This window comes from Leuciscus leuciscus, assembly GCF_965113295.1.
Source record: "Leuciscus leuciscus genome assembly, chromosome: 16".
Classification (NCBI taxonomy): Eukaryota; Metazoa; Chordata; class Actinopteri; order Cypriniformes; family Leuciscidae; genus Leuciscus; species Leuciscus leuciscus.
The window spans coordinates 19,726,644-19,749,136 of record NC_138740.1 but is presented as its reverse complement, the minus strand read 5'-3'; the positions used below and the strand labels follow the sequence as shown (position 1 = coordinate 19,749,136).

Below are 22,493 nucleotides of genomic sequence, written 5' to 3'. Positions count from 1 at the left end.
ATTAGGGAATATGAGTGTTGTTGACATGCTGTGACTAGTGTGAAAGGAAAAGCATCCACGTCACATTTCCTCCCAAAGCCCTCATAATTACTGGATTAATTATTCCACGTAAACAACAGATTCCACAAACACGTCGCTGAAGAGATTCTCGTATGGTAAACCCTGTGACCTAATAGGCCCTTATGAAAAATTGCTATGGCAACCATAGTTTTCACCAAAATACCCGGGTGGCATTTTATAGTTGTTGTTAAATTTATACAGTCACACTGTCAGCAACATGAGAATATAAGAGTGTTTCTTCAACTATAAGCATGTTTGGCTCTATACTTTCTCAGACCACATGTTTCGCATTCACTAGTTTAATTTGTCTACAAACAATGTTCAAGTCAAGTCTTCTGAAAGTCATGAACAATTTCAGCACTCATATTATGCATTTGTTCAATAGCATTCTGTGATGGAAAAGGATGCACTTTTGTCTTGCCAATTTTATAGCATTCAAAGCATTTGCTGAGGTGGAATGTGGTTGCAATTTATTTTTATTTTTTTAATTAAATATAAATCATTTCCAAACAATAAATATTTATGCATTTAGCAGACACTTTTGTTTAGATCATCATAAATCATGTAAAATAAATGCAGATGATACCGCAATTTACACATCTGATAAGTCATCTGCTGCAAAGCTGCAGGATTTTTCAATGAACATATCGAGAGGATATCCATGTGGCTCCAGGAAAATCATCTCACTTTAATTGTTAAGAAAACATTTGTAATGTGTTTTTCTAATAGAAAACAAAAAGAAAAAAAGAAAGGGTACATAGCAAAAAAAATAGAGGAGGTAGACGAGTTTAAGGTTTTAGGTTTGTTTTAGATTCACACCTTAAATTTTGGTAAACAAAAACTGTTTTAATAATGGTAAGGATTAATCTTAACTGTTTTATCTTATAAGACATTATATCTCAAATCATGCAGCTCGTCTTTTTACGCATGCTATGATTTTGTCTCGTATTTCTTACTGTATTACAGTATTTTACAGTATGAAATAAATTACTTTAGTTCTTAAGATGTTGTATACTCAGGCTCTAAGAATAATGGATTAAAAGCCAAATCATCAAAAACATCACTGACATATTTTAAAAAAACGGAATATTATTAGTTTTACAAATTGCATAAATTTGTTATATGCTCTATAAAATAGATTTTTAAATGTTTGCACAAAAAGGCACCACTGGTTCTATGTAAACTGACAGGATAATAATAGTAGAACCGGCAGGAGTACAGCAGGTGGAGGATTGACTTCTGCAGAACCACACAAGGGCAAAAAGCTGTTTCTGTAAAGGGTTCCAACTCTGGAACACGATGCCAATTGAAATTAAAGCAGTACATGATATAAAGCCTTTCACAATGATGGTTAAGAGCTGGTTTAAAACAAACCAGAGCTGTACATTGTTTTAATAATTTATTCATGCTGCCAGAGTTGGAAATATCCTCAAAATGGGTTTATTTATTTATATATTGTTTTTTAGGAATATATATATATATATATATATATATATATATATATATATACATGCATGTACTGTATGTTTTGGTATATTACATTAGCCAAAAGTTTTCTTAGAAAAGCCTCTCTAGGGTCCTGAGATGCAAATTAGCATATGCTATGTATATTTTTCAGCTTTTGGCTGGAATCATGTTTTTGTACTTTCCCAATTAAAATAAAATAATAAATAAAATAAAATAAAAATTACAGACAGATTCAGAAAGCTTTTTCTTTGAAAGAGATCACACATACATTTGTTATGGTTTTACAGTAATAAATAACTGTAGCAAGTAAGCAAGTAGGTAGGTATTTTGTTTGAAATGATAATAGCTATTGTATTATTATAATTTTTTTATATGTCGGGTCACAGCGTTTACATGCAAAAATCTCTTCACTTATTCCTTAACTCACAGGAAAGCACACACACGCAATTCAACAATTCAATTCATTTTAAGGATGTGCTCCTGCAAGTTCATGTAAACTGAAATGCATTACAAAAGTCATATCATCTGCATAATGATATCAAAGGCAACAATTCATCATCATTTCAAGTAAAAGCTTTTCCACACAAACTTTTTGGATCATTGTCTCTTACTGTACCGCTTCTACTTTTGCTGTAAAGTAAAATGTGTAATTTAATGGGCTGGGCTTTAGATGAATAAGGCCTGATAAATGGTGTTCAATCTCACGCAGGTCCCTGCATTCATCAAACTCTCTCCCTATGGACAGCTACTGCCCCATCACACACAGCAAAATCCTTCTCTGTCCACCTCTTAACACAAGCAAAAGAACAACTATTCATTCGTTTTTAAGCCTTTTCATGTTAAGACACACATCAATCCACTCCTACGACATACCTGAGGAAGCAAACATTGGCGGTCGTTGTGCATGGAGTGTGCAGCAAACATGGCCGGACACGTCCCTCAAGTGGAGCGCAAGGCTCGCAACGTGAGTGTCGGCAGACCCTCTTTTCAACTATCTGGCACTCGCACACAAACACATGGACGCCCTTCCTATGCTCCTTTGTTCCTGAATCTTTCGTTTGTCAGGTTTTGCTTCGGACACATATCACGCCGGATTGCTGTACACACATACAGTATGCATACAGGAGCATTAAAGCAAATGCAACACAATGTTATGGTGTTCTTGGTTACAGTGACAGTGTTGACAAAAAAGTAGCAACAACAGAAAAAAGGCCTTTTTGGGAGGGCTGTATTTCCCCCCTTCGAGTTAGGTCTAATATGTATTTTAATGTGATATTGAGTTATGGCAGATGTGGGTCTGCTTATGACTCATTTTGTCACTTGGCTTGGCATAGGTTGTTTCACTTTCCCCTGAAATATCTGATTGTTTAAAGAGTTTTACAATAAAGAATGACAGGATTTTGTTGGTGGAGAAAGTGGGCACATATAATGCAAAAAGATACAACACAAACCTGTAAATAGCCACAGGAGCTCAACAGTAGCAAGCGTGTTAACCACTGCACCATGGTGTCTAGAAAAAAGGACAAACTTAAAGTAAAGATCAGTGAAATATGTCTGTCTAACTGCTATGATTAATATCAAATGTAAGAATATGTGCACTACGATATGCAAAAGCATACAAATATTCCTAATAGTTTGCATGCAACACAAAAAGTGCTTTCAAGCACCAGCTATTCATGGGATTGTTTACAGAAACACACCCCGTGTCTTTAGCAACCGTGGCATTAGAGCTGCACGATTAATCGTTAAAAGAACGCAATCTCGATTCCAACCCCCACTCGATCTCATTCCTAAATGACAGCGATGCCAAGTCTATTAAACCTTAAAAAAAAAAAATTTAAAACGGAAAATTAAAATCTGTGTTCGTGCTGCCGCTGAGGCAGAGAGAGCAGTTATCATGTATAGGTATGAAACGGCTTCACAAACAGTCTTTTCAACATCACTGTATGGTTATTTCTGTTACAAATAATTAAATTATTACAGAAGTACTGGGATAAAAGTTTACAGTTCAGATAAACACGGATGTACAGCGATCAAATATAGGAAATCACCTTTTGAAAGTAACTAGGTGCTTCAAATAATTGTATCAATTACATCGTTACACCAGTAGGTGGCAACAAGTGACTGTTAAAAAGAAAATATTTGTCAATTATTCAAGAGATTCCTTTAAAAAGAAAACGCTGATTCATCCAGTAATGAAACACGTTGAATCATACTGATTTAAAAATAATAAAAAACTGCAGAAATTAACATTTTGTCAGAACCTCTAGTAAATTACGATATTTGGTATAGTTGTCTGTTCAGAATCATGGGAGGATCCAGAATCGTGCAGCTCTACGTGGCATCGTATTAATAGGCCTCTGGAAATGACAAGTTAGAAGATGCTGCAGTGTCCTGCAGACACGTGTGGAGAAGCATGCATGCGGTCTGAGCCCAGGAAAGGAGAAGTGCAGGTGCAGCAGGAGGTCACCTCCCCGGTGTGCACGAGTGCGCAGCACCACTACGCACGAGTCCTGAGTGGCAGGATTGTACACATGCCATACTGCAGTAGAAAAGTGCAGAGACTTAATGATGAATAGTTGATGAGCAGCTTCTAGGTGGAAAGCAGAGGGGCATTTTTTCGCCCTTTTTTTTTCAGCTAAAATCTCTCCCTCTCTCTTTCACTCTCATTTACATATTGTATACTCCTCTCTTTCAACATCTCCACTCTTTTTCCTCCTTGCTGTCAAGGCTGTAAACTACTGTGCCTTATTGGAAGGCTGTGTGTTTGGATGATTACAGATGAGCAAACCCATAATGAATGTTCTGAGATCTGACAGGAGTTGTGTTTGGGGCCAGGGTCAATGACAAAGAAAAGGACAGATTTTGAAAAAGGAAGGAAAGTTTAAACCAAGGGTTATTATAGTTCAAAATAAAATAGGGACCATTAAAAAAATATTTGAAATAAAATAAACATTAACTGAAATAAAATAAAGTATACAAAACTTAAACTTAGGTAACACTTTATTTTAAGGTGATGTAGTTACACATTACTACATACTTACTATACAGTAAATTATGCATAATTACAAGTAACTAACCTTAACCCTAAACTAAACCCTAACCCTTACCATAACTAAGTTCATCTAGTTAATTAATATTGCTCACTTATTTGAGTAAGTACAATGTAATGTACACCTTAAAATAGTGTAACCTAAATTTATGTCAGCTATTTTTCCAAAACAACATTTCTCATTTCCATTTAGTTTAACTTTATGTACAAAAAAATAACTGAAATAAATAGATATATAAAAAAAAATACTTGGAAATAAAATGGAAAAAAACTATAATAGTATCTCGACGATACTAAAATAACAGTTTAGAACATGTGCTGAGTTCTGAAAAAGTTTAAATTTAATGACTCATGTAGTGTAAACATTAAAGGGTTAGTTCACCCAAAAATGAAAATTCTTTGATCATTTACTCACCCCCTCATGCCGTCCCAAATCCATAAGACTTTCATTCATCTTCAGAACATAAATGAAGATATTTTTAATGAAATGTTAGAGATGTTTCTGTCCCTCCATTGACAGTCCATGTAAATATCCCTTTGACACTTCAAAAAGCTCATAAAGAAACCGTAAAACTAATCCATATGATTTGAGTGGTTTAGTAAAAAAATCCCGAAGAGACACTTTATATGATGAACAGATTTAACTTAGTCAAACATTCATCAAGTCACACATCACTTATGGTAAACGGAAGCTCAAGCATATTTGCCTCAAAAATCTCTCAGATTTCATTAAAAAGATCTTCATTTGTGTTCCGAAGATGAACGAAAGTCTACAGGTTTGGAAAGACGTAAGGGTGAGCAATTAATTACAGAATTTTCATTTTGAGGGTGAAATAAGCCTTTTAGTAAAAAATAATAACACATTTTCCATACACCCTGAATACACATGAATGTACATACATTTTTCTTTCTTTCTTTTTTTTTTTTATACAAAGGGTAAAAAAGTATTTTGTTTTACAAATATCATGAATTATGAATTCACAAATATTTAATATTTTTGGAAGTCACACCACATGACATTTTACAACATGAACTAACATTACTTTGTCATAAAAAAAGGTCAAATTATGTTTTTTTACGATATTTCTGACCACAATAGTCATGAGGGTCTGTAGGTATCTCTCAATGATGTAACTTCCTTTTCTTTTTTTGCATGTTTCTTTGTGAAGTTGTAACACACAATATCAAAAACATTTTAATACAGAAAGTAATACATTTTTAATAACTTATTAGATAGAAAAAAGTGTCAAGACGTCATTGGCCAATCCTCATACAGCATAAAAACCTCAGTTTGTGCACTGTGAACGCCTCACCTGCCATGACATCTATCATGTGTGCCTACATTACATGTGCACCAGATACATTATTTACTACAGAGAGAAATGCACTCGAGGCAGGGAACCTACCAAACATTACTTTTAGTGGAGATGACGTGTGGAGAATGAGCACTTGAACGTATGAGACTCTGATCTGAGAGCCCAGTTTAATGGACAGCTGGGTTTAGTCTACACTTAAGAACAAATGTAGCCTCTGTAATATTGCTAAAAATCACAAGCATAAACAAGCAAAACTACGTTTCCAAAGAGTAATCTATTCAATACAAGGGATAATATTGGGGAATTCCCCACAACAGAAAATAAGGAAAGAAACATGGCAACAGGGAGGGAAATGACTACATAATACGTTGAGAAATCAACGGTTTTCAAGTCACATTACTGGTTTTGTGTGCAGTGATAGTGATGCTTTCCAAGAGGATTAGTTTATCCAAAAGTGTAATTCTATAGTGTAAAAGTTTCATTCTTGAACCAATTCCTAATTTTTTCAGTTGAATAGAAGGCGAAAGAAAACATTTTAATAGCAAACAGCAAAGACTAACACAAAAATGTCAACTCCCGACGCCCCTCCACCCAAATACTCCCAGCTAAACATTCAAGCAGCCTGTCAGTTTATTTTCCCAGTGAAGGTCTTGTAAAAAAGGGGCCAGAAGTTCAGTTAAAACTAATATTTGCCAGATCACCTCCCATGATCGCCGCTTCCTCTAATAGTGATGTCAGTGTTCATGCCAGCTGCGGCTAAGTAACTGCTTACTGCTCGCCACACAAGTACACGTCTTTTTTTTTTTTGTCACCAACCTGCCAGCTCAACTGATTAAGTCAAATGAACCTGAACAAAGCATTCAGAATATTTAAGCCAAGTGCACTTATAACCATAAACAAAAATCAAGTCTGAGCAGACTGGAAAATTAGAGCCAATTGCCAAATTCGCAAGAAAAGATCCTGTAGATAGAGTTGTTTTGGTGGCAACTTTCAACATTGTGTTGACTCACACGGGTCAATTCATTATAAACAACGCCCGAAAAAAGCATTGCCTCACATCTGCAGAATACAAATAAAATCAAATAAAAAATTTTTTGAAATTTTTTTGTTAGGTTTGTCCCTAGATTATAATTTTTTTTTCTGAAAATTCAGCTTTGCCTTCACAGGAGTACATCACATTTTTATATAAATAACAGTTCTTTTAAATTGTAAGAATACTTCACAGTATTACTGTTTTACTGTATGTTTTATCAAATGAATGCAGCTTTGGTGAGCATAAGAGGCTTCTTTCAAAAACATTGAAAATAAATCGTACTCACCCCAAACTTTTGTACGGAGCCCCTAAAGGAACATGGTGAAGGGAAAAAAATTAGATGGCTGGAAAAAGTGCGTCAATGATTTTGCGTTCTCTCGCAAATGTTTTGGTTTCCCCTGAGAAACTTTGCGTTCCCCCAGAAACTTTGCGTTCTCTCCCAAAATGTTTGTGTCTCCCTAGAAACTTTGCATCCCCCCCCCCCCCAGAAACTTTGCGTTCTCTCCCAAAATGTTAGCTTTCCCTCTCAAAATGTTTGTGTCCCCCCAGAAATTTCGCGTTCTCTCCCAAAATGTTTGCATCCCCCTAGAAACCTTGCCCCCCTCAAAAAACTTTGCGCTCTCTCCCAAAATGTTTGCGTCCCCCCTGAAACTTTGCGTTCTCTCCCAAAATGTTTGCGTCCCCCCAGAAACTTTGCATCCCACCCCGAAACTTTGCATTCTCTCTCAAAATGTTTGCGTCCCCCCTGAAACTTTGCGTTCTCTACCAAAATGTTAGCACACTTTGAGTTCGCTTGCAAAATAACGCAAAGTTTCTTTGGGGAACGCAAAAGTTTTGTGAGCGAATGCAAAGTTTCTCAGGGTAACACAAAAGTTTTGTGTGCGAATGCAAAGTTTCTCTGGGGAACGCAAAAGTTTTGTGAGCGAATGCAAAGTTTCTTTGGGGAACGCAGAAGTTTTGTGAGCGAATGCAAAGTTTCTCAGGGTAACACAAAAGTTTTGTGAGCGAATGCAAAGTTTCTCAGGGTAACACAAAAGTTTTGTGAGCGAATGCAAAGTTTCTCAGGGTAACACAAAAGTTTTGTGAGCGAATGCAAAGTTTCTCAGGGTAACACAAAAGTTTTGTGTGCGAATGCAAAGTTTCTCTGGGGAACGCACAAGTTTTGTGAGCGAATGCAAAGTTTCTCAGGGTAACACAAAAGTTTTGTGAGCGAATGCAAAGTTTCTCTGGGGAACGCAAACGTTTTGTGAGCGAATGCAAACTTTCTTGGGTGAAGGCAAAAATTTTGCGGGTGAACGCAAAAGCATTGAAATATATTTCCCCTTGCATCTCATATTTTTTTTCCATCACCATGTCCCTTTAGGTGCTCTGTACTTTTGAACAGTAGTGTATATGACACAGATACAGATTTAATAGCAGAAATGTACATATGTTTATATAATAGCATCACCTTTTATCAGAACCATTGCCTGATATGCAACTGATGAGTATTGGGAGGGAATTGGGTCCGTTCTACCACAGGATTGGAGTCTATGCGGTTTACAGTCTCTGGTTTTACAGCAGACAAATAATGAAGAAGAAATTCAGAGCAAACAGAACAGGGTTCCAACAGCTTCACTGCTTAGACCTCTAATGACTTACAGACGTGTCTTTTCACATATCACTCTTGCCAAATGTTTCAGAGGAGTTTAAATGTTATTCTCCATGGCAAGACAACGAGGCACAAGATTTATTTGTGCATTAGAGCAATTTAAACATTTGTGATTAGCCATGATTTCCTAGTGTGTTAATGTCAGACTTGATGAGAGTAACACCATGTCTGCAGGGTGCAAACTCTTGGGCCTGTTTGTAATTTTTTGGGGGATGTCAGAATCCTGTTCATATACTGCCTCTAAGTGGTGAATACTGTCCTTTCTTCTGTGGAAAAACCCCAGAGAGCCAAAAAGAAACAAATAGTGAGCAATGATGCATTCTATTATATATTATATCTATTTTAATATAGCATAACAAGTATACAGTAGGTTCTAAATTCTGTACTTACAGCAAATCATTTATTATTCCCTTTGAGTGTTTCCTTCATACATAACTACTTCTTAGAGAATGTAAAATGCAAAACACACTCATCCTACACCTGACTCCAGATATTTTGCACTGCCCACGCATAACATCTTGCTGGTATTTATTACCCATATGGGTAAAGAAGCATGTACTAGGTTCTTAAACGTAATTTGCAGAACATGTTCTTATTGCCAATATAAATATGCAGTTAACTCATAAAGGGTGTGCAGTTCCTCTCTCAAATGGTCACAATGCACCAGTACATTGAGTTCCAATAAAAACACGGCTCACACTCAACTGCCTTTACAGCCGGAGCCTAAAACACCCTTACTCAAATTTACAGCTTGTCAATTACAAGGTATTACGCAGGCTTGTCTCTGCCGCCACTGTGCCTTCTAACACTCTGCAGACAATCCAATCCCTGTGGGCCTATTTTCAGAGCTCTTTGAATTTATCACACGATAGACAGCTCTGCCACTACTGTAACCCAGCAAGGTCACTTTAGTCACAGATACTGTGTTTAAAGCCAGAAATTATTACCTTCGTGGGTAAGGAGTTAACCCTCGTGCAAGTCAGCATTTTCAGCAAAATGATGCACCACTTACGTTAATGGAGGTCGTTCTTTATTATGGGATTCATTTATTCCCAGTGCATTAAAAACTTTAATTATAAGAGGGTAGCCCTTGTTAAAGACAGATTGACCACAATATATAGCATAACTAACCTTGCACCCATTTGCAGTATGATCACTGTCATGCTTATTTTTATCAGCTTCCAGTGTGAAATCAAAGCATTGAAGGTAAGCCATCATTGAGAACAATACCGTAATCCATAAACTGCAATTTTAGAAATCTAAAGTACCCACTCTGAATTGATTAAAAACACTCAAATTTTAACAGCAGGCAAAACCACTTACAAAAAAATAACTAAATGTCTGATTCTAATGGTAAGGGATTTGACAACAAGAGCAAAGCTGGGGAAAATACTAAGAACTAAAGTCCACAGTAAAAAAGAATGGCATTCGGATCATTACCGGTTTACTTTTATGCTACTTTGGCTATCCTAATATATGTACAGATGATCTATTTAAAGTTAAAGTAGACCCAAATATAGTTCTTAAGTGGTCACTTTAGCCACACTTTAAAAATTATAATAAATATAATTACATTGGGGGGTGACATTGGTATTTATGTTATGAAAAATTCAGCAATTCTTAAATAATTTACATACACAAGTTTGTAAAAAGTTTGTAAAAAGTTCAAAAGTTTGGGGTCGATAAGATTTTTAAAAATGTTTTTGAAGGAAGTCTCACCCAGGCTGCATTTACTTGATAAAAAATACAGAAAAAACAGTAATATTAAGAAATATTATCAGAATTTGAATGAACTTTTCTATGTGAATACATTAAAAAAATTCAATCAATCATTCTAAAGGCTAATTTACAAGGCACCAACAAACAGCAACAATCACAAGATAAGTATGTCGCTTCTCAGAAGATAAAACGTGAACATTAAGTTTTATATGAAAGTCTCAAAAGGTGCACAAACAGCAAATGTCTGTTTAGAGAATTTATTATAAAATGCAATGATATTCACACATTGTGAGTGAGATGTCATTGCAATTTTAGGGTCTACTGTAAATGTAAACTCCATTCAGACCATGAAGAATATGATTTTAAGAGTAGTTCTGCATTCTGTAGTTGGTGTGTTTGTTCACTGAATAGTATAAGTTCTGAACTCTGTCAACTGTTCTGTGTGGATGTTGATATCACATCGTGAGACAGAAGGTGGATCGTTTCCGAAGTAGAGGGAGAAGTAATGATAGTGCACATGGGGGCTACAGTATAAGGAGACATGAGCTGGCGAAAAGTTCCAGAGGAAAACAGACAGAATGAGGCCAAACAGTCAAGATTCTCTTTCCCTATAGACCTTGTGCGCCAGAGAAACAAGCGTGCAGTCATATTTAGAATATTGTCTTTGCACTTCAGTTTTTGCGGTAGCACTGAATATTTCTATGGCATCACTGTCGAAGAGTAAAGCTAGTAAAGTAGATTTACTTATTGTAAAGTTAACGATAGTTATCAGTGTAATGTTTGAAGCGGATGTCATAACAAATATCAGTAGGCCGAGAATATTTTAAAATGAATCCGTAAGGTCTTACCTTCATGCTGTGGAAATACAAACCGGAAGATAGAATACAAAGAGCGCAGTGCTGAAAAGTGGCAGGGCAACATGAGGTCTACAATGAGTCCATCCTAAGAAGGTTGGTTGTCTGAGTAGCACTCAAGCAGGAAGTTCTGTAGCTTAATAACAAAGATAGCATTCTTGTTCATCTAACTGCCACTTTCTTGGATTCTGCAGAAGTACATGACTTCAAATCTTTGCTCAGAGGCTCAGTTCTGTTGCCAGGTTTTGAATCAATCACCTGAGCAAAAAATATCATGTGGCTAATGACTGTGGAGCTGCAGGTAAATGACATAATGACAACTCTGATTGGCTGATGACACCACATAAACGTGCACTATCCTGAGCTGTAATGTCAAGCTTATTTCTAAATCCTAAAGTCAGCGTGAAACAGAAATTGTGACCAGAATTGTGAAAAAAATGTTGGACAGGACTTATAGCATAATAAATGTGCAATATGCATAGTTGATGTGCACGTATAAATCATTTTTATAATTGTGCTGCAACATGGCATAATTTAAAATAAATAAATACATAATAATCAAATATGATTTCATGACTTTAAGATCTTAAAAAATCTGGGGCACTGGTAAAATATTTACTAGTAAAATGAATAAATTAATTGCAATTTAAATGCTTTTTTTTATTATTAGAAAAAGATTGATTTTGGATCAAATTTTAAAAAAATGCTTTAGTCTGAATACATTATTGTGAATGCCCCATTAGGTGTAGTAGCAATATCTACCTGCGGGGGTAACCGCGACCATGCAAATGAGCAAACAATATTCTCTCTCATCCTCAACACTTTTAAAGCAGGAAGGATTCAAAATTAAACTGGGTGCACACTGTACGATTAATAATAGTCCTTTACGACTGTTGCTTGTCAGACTGTACCGCTGTAAGCCGTGTCACTCTGTAGGATCTCAGCTGTCATTAATGTCAAACTGTACGGCAGTCAAGACCATAGACAGTAAAAGAAATGGACACAGCGACCCCATTGGATTCAATGGAGAAAAGTGAAGTCAATTAGAAGCACTCACTTCCTGATGGTCGAGCGTACTGCGCAGACTCAAACTGAGCTTGACGACGTAGATGTGACGTGAGCAACCCGTCTGTCTTCTAGTTGCTGTGCCAAGAGAAATCTGAATCATTCCCTTCCGAAACTTGCAGAGACAGAGAGCGTGAGTAGGAGGTGTCCATGAGGAGCAGGAGCAGGAGCAACTTTTGCTAAGTATTCTGATTAATTACTTTGTCATTTTGCCTCCACGTCCCCCCGATTGCCCGCGAGCTTCTCCTCCTGTCCATACGGTAATCTCTCTACTGTGCGACAGAGAGTCGCGTGGTTATGACGCAATCTTTAGCCTATTTTTACAAAAACTGCTTCTACGGGGCCATAAGCTACAAGGTAATGGAGCCTTTTATACATTTTCGTGTTGCTTTAGAAATAAATAATGGACAAATGGAGTCTTTAAACACCTCAGATGTAAAGTTATTCGCTGTCAAAGTGATGCCAAAATGAATGGGAGTCAATGGAATGCTAACAGCAGGTGATGGTCTGCTAATCAACGGCGGCGCCCGGGGAAGCTTCAATGTTTTCCGGAACATTGCCCCCCGGTTGAATTCTACAGTATGTCCGGGAGATGTGTGAGTCACGTTCTTTAACGGTCTGTTAAAAGAATATAAAAGGCTCCATTACCTTGTATCTTACGTTATGGCCCCGTAGAAGCAGTTTTTGTAAAAATAGGCTAACGATTGCGTCATAACCACGCGACTCTCTGTCCGCACAGTAGAGAAATGACCGTATAGACAGGAGGAGAAGCTCGCAGGCAATCGGGGGGACGTGGAGGCAAAATGACAAAATAATTAATCAAAATACTTAGCAAAAGTTGCTCCTGCTACTAGCTCATGGACACCTCTTACTCACACTCTCCGTCTCTGCAAGTTTCGGAAGGGAATGATTCAGATTTCTCTTGGCACAGCAACTAGAAGACAGTCGGGTTGCTCACGTCACATCTACGTCATCAAGCTCAGTTTGAGTCTGCGCACTACGCTCAGCCATCAGGAAGTGAGTGCTTCTAATTGACTTCACTTTTCTCCGTTGAATCCAATGGGGTCGCTGTGTCCATTTCTTTTACTGTCTATGGTTTATGTTCGCTGATCAATGTTTAAATGTGAACAAAAGCGCTCCTATGGTTTTTGATTTGACGGTTGTCATAGGAGAAGCCACACTGCAGGACTGTGTGTGAAATCTTCTGACAGTGCCAGAATTTTGTTGAAGTTAAAATCTGGCTGTCAGTGAACATGTCAAACTAACGATTCTAGCCTAAGTTCTGGGGAATCTTTCAGGATTCACAAAATTTGTCTCAGAGGGCAAAATCGCGGCCAAAATCGTACAATGTGAACCTGGCTTTAAAAATACATAAATTAAAAGGGTAAATTCTATATTATAAGCAAAAATAGATATTCCGCAAGAAAATACTCTTTTCAATATAAAACAAGTGATGGCACAAATCCTACATAAGAATCATCTAGTTTTCTACTGTTTAAACGTGCCGAAACTGAAATGATCTGCTGAAATGTTACAGAGAGCAGGACTGAGAGCTGAAAGCCATTATCAACGCAGTAATTAAGTCTAGGTAACAATATGTGTCCCAGAGTACAGCTGACACTCGGGAGGCCCTCCATATGTCTCCTGTCAGCCCTACACTCCATACAACAGCGATGAAGAGGGTCACAGTGTATGAATCTATCTTCAGAGGGAGGATGCAGAGCAACCTAACACAAACATTCATCATCATGCGTGACCAGGATCAATGGGAAGCCCATCTTCGGTATTCCACTTTCAGCCAGTCGATCCACACCGCTGCTTTCACCCGAGAGTCATTCAACAGCAGGCGCTCAGAGGGACGGACAGTACAGGCCTGCACATGGACAGGCTCTTAAACCAAGAATATGGGACAAAATCAGCTGCTGTAAATTTGTGGTGAAGCGTAAATGAATTATGTTATAACGAATTGATTGCTTTGTTTTCTCCTCTACCTCGAAAAGTGAACCTACAGTAGATAGTCTGCCTGAAAACCTAATATGCATCTGCAAATGTACAAGACAGGGTACTAATTGTGACCCTGGACCACAAAACCAGTCACACGGAGCAATTTTATGAAATTGAGATTTAAACATCATATGAAAGCTGAATAAATAAGCTTTCAATTGATGTATGGTTTGTTAGGATAGGACAATATTTGGCCGAGATACAACTATTTGAAAATCTGGAATCTGAGGGTGCGAAAAAATCCAAACATTGAGAAAATCGCCTTTAAAGTTGTCCATTTATGTTCGCATTTATGCTGCATTCACTCACAAAAATAAATGTTTTATATATTTACAGTAGGAAATTTACAAAATATCTTCATGGAACATGATCTTTACTTAATATCCTAATGATTCTTGGCATAAAAGAAAAATCTATAATTTTGACCCATACAATGTATTGTTGGCTCTTGCCACAAATATACCCGTGCGACTTGTGACTGGTTTTGTGATCCAGGGTCACATATGTGTGTCTTAAATTGCATTTCAGAAGCAGAATATGTCAAATTGTATGTTCCAGGCCTGAAATAGCTAATATTATGCTTAAAGGGAAACACAACTTGACTACCAGGGGACAAACTGTCCAGCAGAGACCAGGGTGCTTTTACATGTTAACATGAAGTCTTGTGATATACATTGTGGCACATGTTTTAAACAAAGACATAAACGCAGGAAGAAAAGGTGGACACAATTTACAGTAAGGTTCCATTTGTTGATATTAGTTAACTCATTAACTACTGAACTACTGTTGTACCAGTATCTTCATATTAGTCATCCATTTCAATTGCGAATGAGGAATCGATGTTCTGAATCTGAATAAACCATCAGTCAGTGAAATCAAGCCAACGTTTGGTTATGACGGGTGTTATGCGCCGGCTCAGCCGCATCGAACTTCCACTGTAAACACATGTATGATGCGAAAACAAAACCATAGAGTGAAATACCCATAGACAGTATATAGGAAATACCGGAGTGAACATGGCTGTGAACGACTTTTGCAGATTATGTGAAGTAAATCTACGCATCCACGGTACAATCAGCGTCTATACGTCACGGCTCTCAGCCCGCCCTCTGTTCGTTGATTGGCCGGCTGTTTTCAGGCCGGAGGAAAACTGGGAGATAGGTCGCTATCTCAGACTGAGTACAGAAGCGAACTGAAATTGAGCGGAAGTACGAAGTCTGACGTAGTCAGGCTAGTGTTTTACTGGAGGGAGCGACAACTGTAACAACGAAAAATACTTCTAAAGCATTTGTTAATCTTAAAGGTGCATTGCGCAAGTCTCTGAGTTTTTGCAGAACTATGCCCCCTCTGGCAGCAAGCGAAACTGCAACTCTCCATTTGTTGAAAGCTTTCCCTATGTTTACTCGCGTCTTAGTCCGACGCCTGTCTGACTCCAATTTGGCCCTTTTGGTTGCACTAGACAAAAGTTTTCTTTTTTTTATCTTACGTGGAGTTTGCGTTGGTGTTTGAAATGAACTACAAGCCGGTCTCTTAGAATCCATCTTCTACGGAGAATGGCGGCGAATACATAATCCTGCAAGACATAGCCAGGTGAGCGTGCCGTGAACGCGCATGACGTCACGCCCAGTCTCAAATTCCGACCCGAATCCCTCTTATTTATTTTACTGTACAGGATTATAGAGACAATCGCAGTGATCAGAGAAGGGCTCATTCAGCCCATCAGGCAATTGTTTAAGCATGTATGGGTTAGAAAAACGGGTATTTTTAACATGAAAAGTTGCGCAATGCACCTTTAATGGTAATTTCAATACTTGTAATACATTAAAATCTAAAATTGTCTATTAATATTATTTATTGACTTGAGCTAACATAAACTACCAATGAGCAATTAGATTTTTATTAACTAACATTAACAAAGATTAATAAACAATGTAACAAATGTATTGCTCATTGTTGGTAACATTAGTAAATGCATTAACTAATGCTATCTAATGGGACCTTATTGTAAAGTGTTGCCAGAAAATCTTAAAGGAAGAGTTCACAAAAAAAAGAAAAACATCGTCATCATCATTTAAAGGGATACTTAATGCAAAAATAAAAATGCGGTCATCATTTCTCGCCACTTAATGACTTTCTACCGTGGAACAAAAAAAAGAAGATATTTTGATAAATGACTCAGTGTGTGTATGCTTGTTTTTAGGATTGATGAGGACACAAATGTATACAATGGCATGGGTATTACACTATTACAACGTAAACATGGTTTATGAGGACATTACCTGAGTCCTTGTAATTAAAATGGCTTAACATACTAATGTTTTTTAATTAAAAAAGTCAAAATTCTGAAAGTATTCTGTGATTGGTATATAGAGTTAGTGTAGGGGGATATAATATAAAGTTTGTACAATATAAAAACCATTACGCATGGAATGTCTTCATAATGATAGGTGTGTGTGTGCGTGTGTGTGTGTGTGTGCGTGCGTGCATGTGCGTGCGATGGAATTTTCTCAGATTCTTCTAAAATTCTCAGTATTTTCATTTTTAGGTGAACTATCCCTTTAAAATACAAAAGATAATATTTACAAGAATATATGGAATAAACCAGTTGAAAAAGTTAAAGTCAATGGGGACCAAAACAACATTATGTTTAATGGACAAAAGGCACTCTGGACAAAAAGCATATTAAATGATGACTTTTTCATTTTTGGGTGGAATATCCCTTTACGGAGAGAGAATGCTTTACTGCCTTTTAGCCAAACTGCAAGCCTACGTTTGCCAACAATTTCCTATACTAAAGCCAGTGGTCTCGTTAACCGAATATATTCTGTCAGATTTTTTTTTAGCAGTGACATAATAATCTGAAGTCTGTCCATCATTTTTATCTAACTTGTAACTGTAATTCTCACCCCTGTCCAGTTGGTGGCGAGCACTGAAGATGAAGGACAAGCAACAGACAATGTTTATCGTTTACCGTCACAGAGGCGAGCATCCAGTTTAAATCAATACGGGCCAGGAGGAATGTTTGAGTTCAGGCAGATACAAAAAGTTTTTTAATCATAACTGTATTTTGTAATACTGCATTGACCGTGTTTTAGTGGCCTCTGCTGTCAAAAAATCTGCTTCATCTGGACATGAAAAGTGATGCGCAGTCTCTGTTCATCTGTTCTCTTCATAAATAAATAAATGCATAGTCTAGCCTATATGCTCGTACTGTAAGTTCATGATTAAAAATTTAAATTGCAACGAAAACAAAAGCTGTATATTGTCTTATCATTAAGATATAAAAATACAAATGACAGGTAATAATAGACAATGGCGGAATTTTTACAACCCAGTGAGAAAGTCTAACAAACCACTGACTAAAGCATATCAATATTGGTTTGTTTTACAATTCGAATGCAACAAAACAAGCAGGTTTTCGCCGAATACTTGTGTCCAGCTCATGAAATATGTGTGGGCGAGCTGCAGAGAGCGATTTCCTTTTCTCTGAGCTATGGAAAAAGTGGGCCATGTTGGAGAAGAGAGTGCATAATCCCGCTTGAGTATCCTAAATATGACCAAGTTTATAAAACTAGCGCTTTGATATGGCCACCATCCCATTAACAAGACGACAACCCACCATGAGTGTCCAGCAGTAAGACGGCAGTCATCAATTTCCTTCCCAGAGCCGAATCCAGCTTGTAGCTGAGATATGTGGCTAATCATAACTAAATCTCCTCAGGCAGTTCTCTTGTTACAGCCTTTTAAATCATGTGCTATTTTCCTGAGGTAAATTATCCATGTCACTCAGAATGAGAAATACACTGGATTTTGTTACGAAAAAATCTCCGCGTTTGGTCCGGCCAAAAATCCTTCATATGCATCTGTGAAATAAGTCCTTCCCTCTGTGCATGTCAATCACCAGCTGTTATTCTTGTCCTGTGTCATGCAGTTTTGCCCGAGAGCTCTTTCGGATCAATGATATTGAGCCACCGGCATATTCTGGACCGCCACCTCGATACAGCTGTGACCTCCACACAGGGGGAAGGAGAAATCAGGATCGCACATAAAGAGGAGCATCAAATACTCCAAACATCACTTTCATCATTTTCAAATCATAATTATCTAAATATCTTTCGTAAAACACATTTTGGAGGAGAAGCACGCCACACAGCAAGCACCCACCAACTTGTCACTCCTCATGGGTGATATGTAGGTCTCCCTCTATAAAAAACAAGAAGAGAACTCTTCAAAATACCTGCATTTACAGGCTTTCAATCTAGGCTGAGCCATTAGGGACAGAAGAAGAAACATTTTTTTTTACACAAAACTTGAGGCACCCATCAGACCTGACATATTTGAAAAAGACTTCAGAAAGAGAACAGGAAGTGCCTTCCTGTTTGAATCGTACTCTGTCCAGAGAGACATACAGTCATGCCATTGGAGGTCAGATTGTGGCCATGTTTCTTTTTACCCCTTAAATTTCTTACAGAACCCTTTCACATCACTGTCAAACATGTATGGTCACTGTAAGCATGATGATGAACAGCAACACTTTCTTAAGTGAATGGTGGGCTGCGGTCTCATTGCAAGGCAAACGGAGTAAATATTTTTTTGTTGCATCACACAGGTTAGTTCAATGCAGAGGTTCGATTCATGGAACTTAAGAGAAGAAACTGCAAAGTCATCTAGTGAGCACTCGTTGATCTTTGAAAAGAAACCATGGGACAAGATCCTCAATATATTGATGTGCTTAGAAAAATCAAAACGATATAGTTCATTCAAGGCCTCTGTGTGCTACAATATGCTAGCACATGCAGCTTATGAAAGCATATTGTAGCAAACTTTTTAACATTTATTTCTTAAAGTTGTATTTACATTAATAACTACTAAGAAAACCATTATGTTTCACTATTAACTTACAGATAGAAGTACTTTTTCATTGCATTCAAGATCTTATTAATAACTATCCCAATGGTTAGGTTTTATGGTACTCATTTATTAGATACTAGTGCCTATTAATGAGACACACTAGATTCTTATCCATCTAGTAACAGTTGATTTTTTACTTGTTATATAAGATGAACATTCTAAATGGCACAAAAATCTTCCTATTATGATTAACATGTGACTAGTAGGCTATCAACTGAAATACCAATGGTTGAATAGTTACATGTAGGCCTAACTAAACAATAAGTATTAGAGTTAACAGTAAAACTGGAATTGGTACAGCAACAATTGAAATGCATATTTGGAAGTAAATAGTTGATATCTGAATCACCATAAAATTAACAAAATTTTGCTATTTGTCAATCATAACAATGGAATAGTTACTTGCCAGGACAGTGACCAGTAACAAAAGAATAAGAACTAGTAGGCGATCTAATAAAACAAAGTTACTTGTGAAACTTAAAAAAAAAAAAAAAACTTAGTGGTATAGTTACTTAATAGTAGTTAACATAAAGCACAAGTAACATAAACATAGACAATAGCTATGTTGAAGACATACATCTGAAAACCATTAGCATATTTCCATTCTCCTTTTTTGACCCTACAGCACCCTGGACAGCGACCATCTAAACGAGTTAGAAGAGCCCTCTGACAGTAGGCCTGTGGAAAACATTTACTGACACAGTAGTAGCACCTTCTAGTTATATCACAACATTGAGAAAAAATGCAGTGGTGTTTTTTGTTTTTTGTGAGATTTGAGATGCCGCGATGAATCCCAAGTAACCTGTATAATGTGCTTTCGAGGAATGTCCCGTCAAAAAGAAAAATGATGGGATTAACTTATTATAAAATTTAATACGAATGCGGCGCGCAAACAGGTGACACAAAACAGTTGCTGTTGGCTGGAAGATATTCCCTGCGTCCTGAGTGGAGTTTTTAAGGCTCCACTCCCAGTGCAGTTGTTCTGAAGGCCCATTACACAAGCGCAGACCAGCAACTTTCTATTCCCAACAGAGCAATGAGCCTTAGGTCCTGACGGCCACGTTTGAAGATATTCTGAGTCATTCTGACTTTCTGCACCTTTTCATTTACGGGCATACAAGCCTTACTTGGCTATGGGCCCTGTCTAATGGTGACGCCATGCACACTATATCAGTTTATTACAATTCTGTCTTAAGGATCCTACAAATGAGCAAGGAGCGCGCGTGTGCCTACAGCGTATGTCTTTGCATATGCCTGATGATACCATGAAAAACCTTTGAGCGCTTTATTCCTGCCCAATATTGCTGCAGAGACGCCCCCACAAGCCCCCATCTGTTACTTACACCAAACATTTGGATGTCATCCGCACTACACATAAGCATACAACCGATGCCGACGGCCAAAGTCAATTTGCAAGCCCCATGCACAAACATGTTGTGGGCATAAACTTACCGCAGTCTTCACACAAGATCCTCCCAACATCTTTTTTCAGGTTCTTCCCACTTGTATCTAAGGGCGCAAACGACGCTTTAAAAACCAAGGGTTCATCAGTTGGGTCCATGAAAAATATATACTTGTGATTCTTCTTCACTTTAGCGCACGGAGCCTCCGAGCCAAATTCCCCCACGGTGACGAGCTGCTCCCGCTCCAGACCCCCGCTGTTCCGCGGCCACACGTCCAGGACTTTGACATTCACACTGTACGGCTCCGCTGAGACGTTCTGAGGCGCGGACTGCACCTTGCCCTCAATCACTACGGCGGATCTGTAAGCCTGGTCCTGCAGGGAATTCAGACTCGGGGAGTAGCAGGCGAAGGAGACCCCGATGAGCAGCATGGATAAGTGTACCGAATCAAGCCTCCTCATGCCGCCTGCTTTGGCTCGATGGTCGGTGGTCGCGTTGCGGCAGGGCTGCGGGGCGATGGCGGTGGAGCTGGGTTGAAGGCTGAAGAGACTGCGAATAGGCTCCAGTAGCACGGCGGCGCGGCAGACCTTGCGTAAGTGTCCATGCCATCGGGATCCGCTGCTTTTTTCCGATAGATTTGCAATCGGGAAACACCAGCTGGGAACCGGAAACGGCGTAATGCTGCTGGGTTAATACAGATCCCTCAACTGCATTCTGCCGAAGCGCATCCTAAAATGCAGGTAAAGTCGTGGACGCTGCCTCCTCCGAAGACACGAACAGGTATCCGCAAGACGCCGCCAGTCAATCTTTGCCCCGAAATTGCAGTGGTGAGCGCGCCCTACTCGCCACTGGTGCTGTGCATCTTCCACTGCAGTCGAATGTGAAATACTGCAGTAAACTATTAGGGCTACTTTCGATATCCCCTCAGCACAAACGTTGTAAGAATCCACTTTCGTAGCGATAAAACGCGTTTGCCGTATCCCTCGCGCCCCGTCTCTGTCCGCCACCCCGATCTATCAGGGCAAGATTCCCCGCACAAACGGCAGATTCACGGCTGGGGTGCTGAAACGAACGCCCATGCGCCGGCGTGTGCGTCTTTAGTCTCCGACACCCCGAGAAAAATGGTCAATCCACGATCTCTCCCATCGCCAATCCTCATCGAAGAAAAAAAAAAAAAAAAAGAAAAGAAAAAAAAAGAGGAGGTTTTTCAGGTTTGCGCTGCTTTGAGTACGGTGGCTAACAGTGCGAATGAATGAGCTTTGAATGAGTTTTGCGTCTCATTCCATTACTAAATCATGCCCTGCATTCAGGTCACATTCGCTGCTCTGCCTCAGAGAAGAAGAAAAATATATAGTGAGGCGTTGCATCAAATCCATAGGCTACGTCTGGTATTCGTTGCATTGCTGATGCCTGGCCGAATGAGAACATTTTTAACAAATGAAATGAAGGAACATCACGGATGAAGCAGCAGACTGCATCAAACACAAAATATGTGCACAAGACGATAAAAGATGTAGACACATACTGTTGTGTATATGAATGATAGAAAAAGACACAATGTTTAAAAGGAGACTTTAAAGGGAGTTTAAATGTTAGACTTTCACCGGTTATGAACGATGTATAAAATAACCTAAATCCTGAACTAAATGAAGGCTGAACCTGTGGATCTGCAAAGGAGCGTAGCTCCAAATTCACTAAGGGCGACATCTGCTGTTCTCTGCGCACAGAACGTCAGAGCCACAACCCTTTTCTAACATGTAAGATGACTGGGAATCATGGGTCAGAAATAGTGCAAATTGTGGTCCCTCAAACGTATTAGGCCTACTTACTCAATTATAATTTAACGAAAAGTATTGGTAGTAGTACCAGTGTACCTTGGATTAACTTGGGGTTATGGGGTTTTGCTCAATGCACAGTGGTAAAATTACATAAATTGCCCCTTGCTGAGTTTTTACTGC

General features: G+C 38.4%; 1 protein-coding gene across 6 annotated transcripts in view; it reads right to left on the bottom strand.

Moving 5' to 3' along the window:
* The window catches only part of nrg2a (neuregulin 2a), a 90,330-nt gene extending 68,682 nt beyond the window's left edge, over window positions 1-21,648 (bottom strand). For 2 of the 6 annotated variants that reach the window (XM_082141028.1, XM_082141032.1), the window contains exon 1: window positions 20,585-21,648. In XM_082141028.1, coding sequence (XP_081997154.1) covers window positions 20,585-20,996 — 412 coding nt within the window. In that variant the 5' untranslated portion in view covers window positions 20,997-21,648. The remainder of the gene's footprint in view (window positions 1-20,584) is intronic. The other 4 variants (XM_082141030.1, XM_082141033.1, XM_082141029.1 and 1 more) reach the window with 3 other exon arrangements.
* Between the last annotated feature and the right edge of the window lie 845 nt (window positions 21,649-22,493).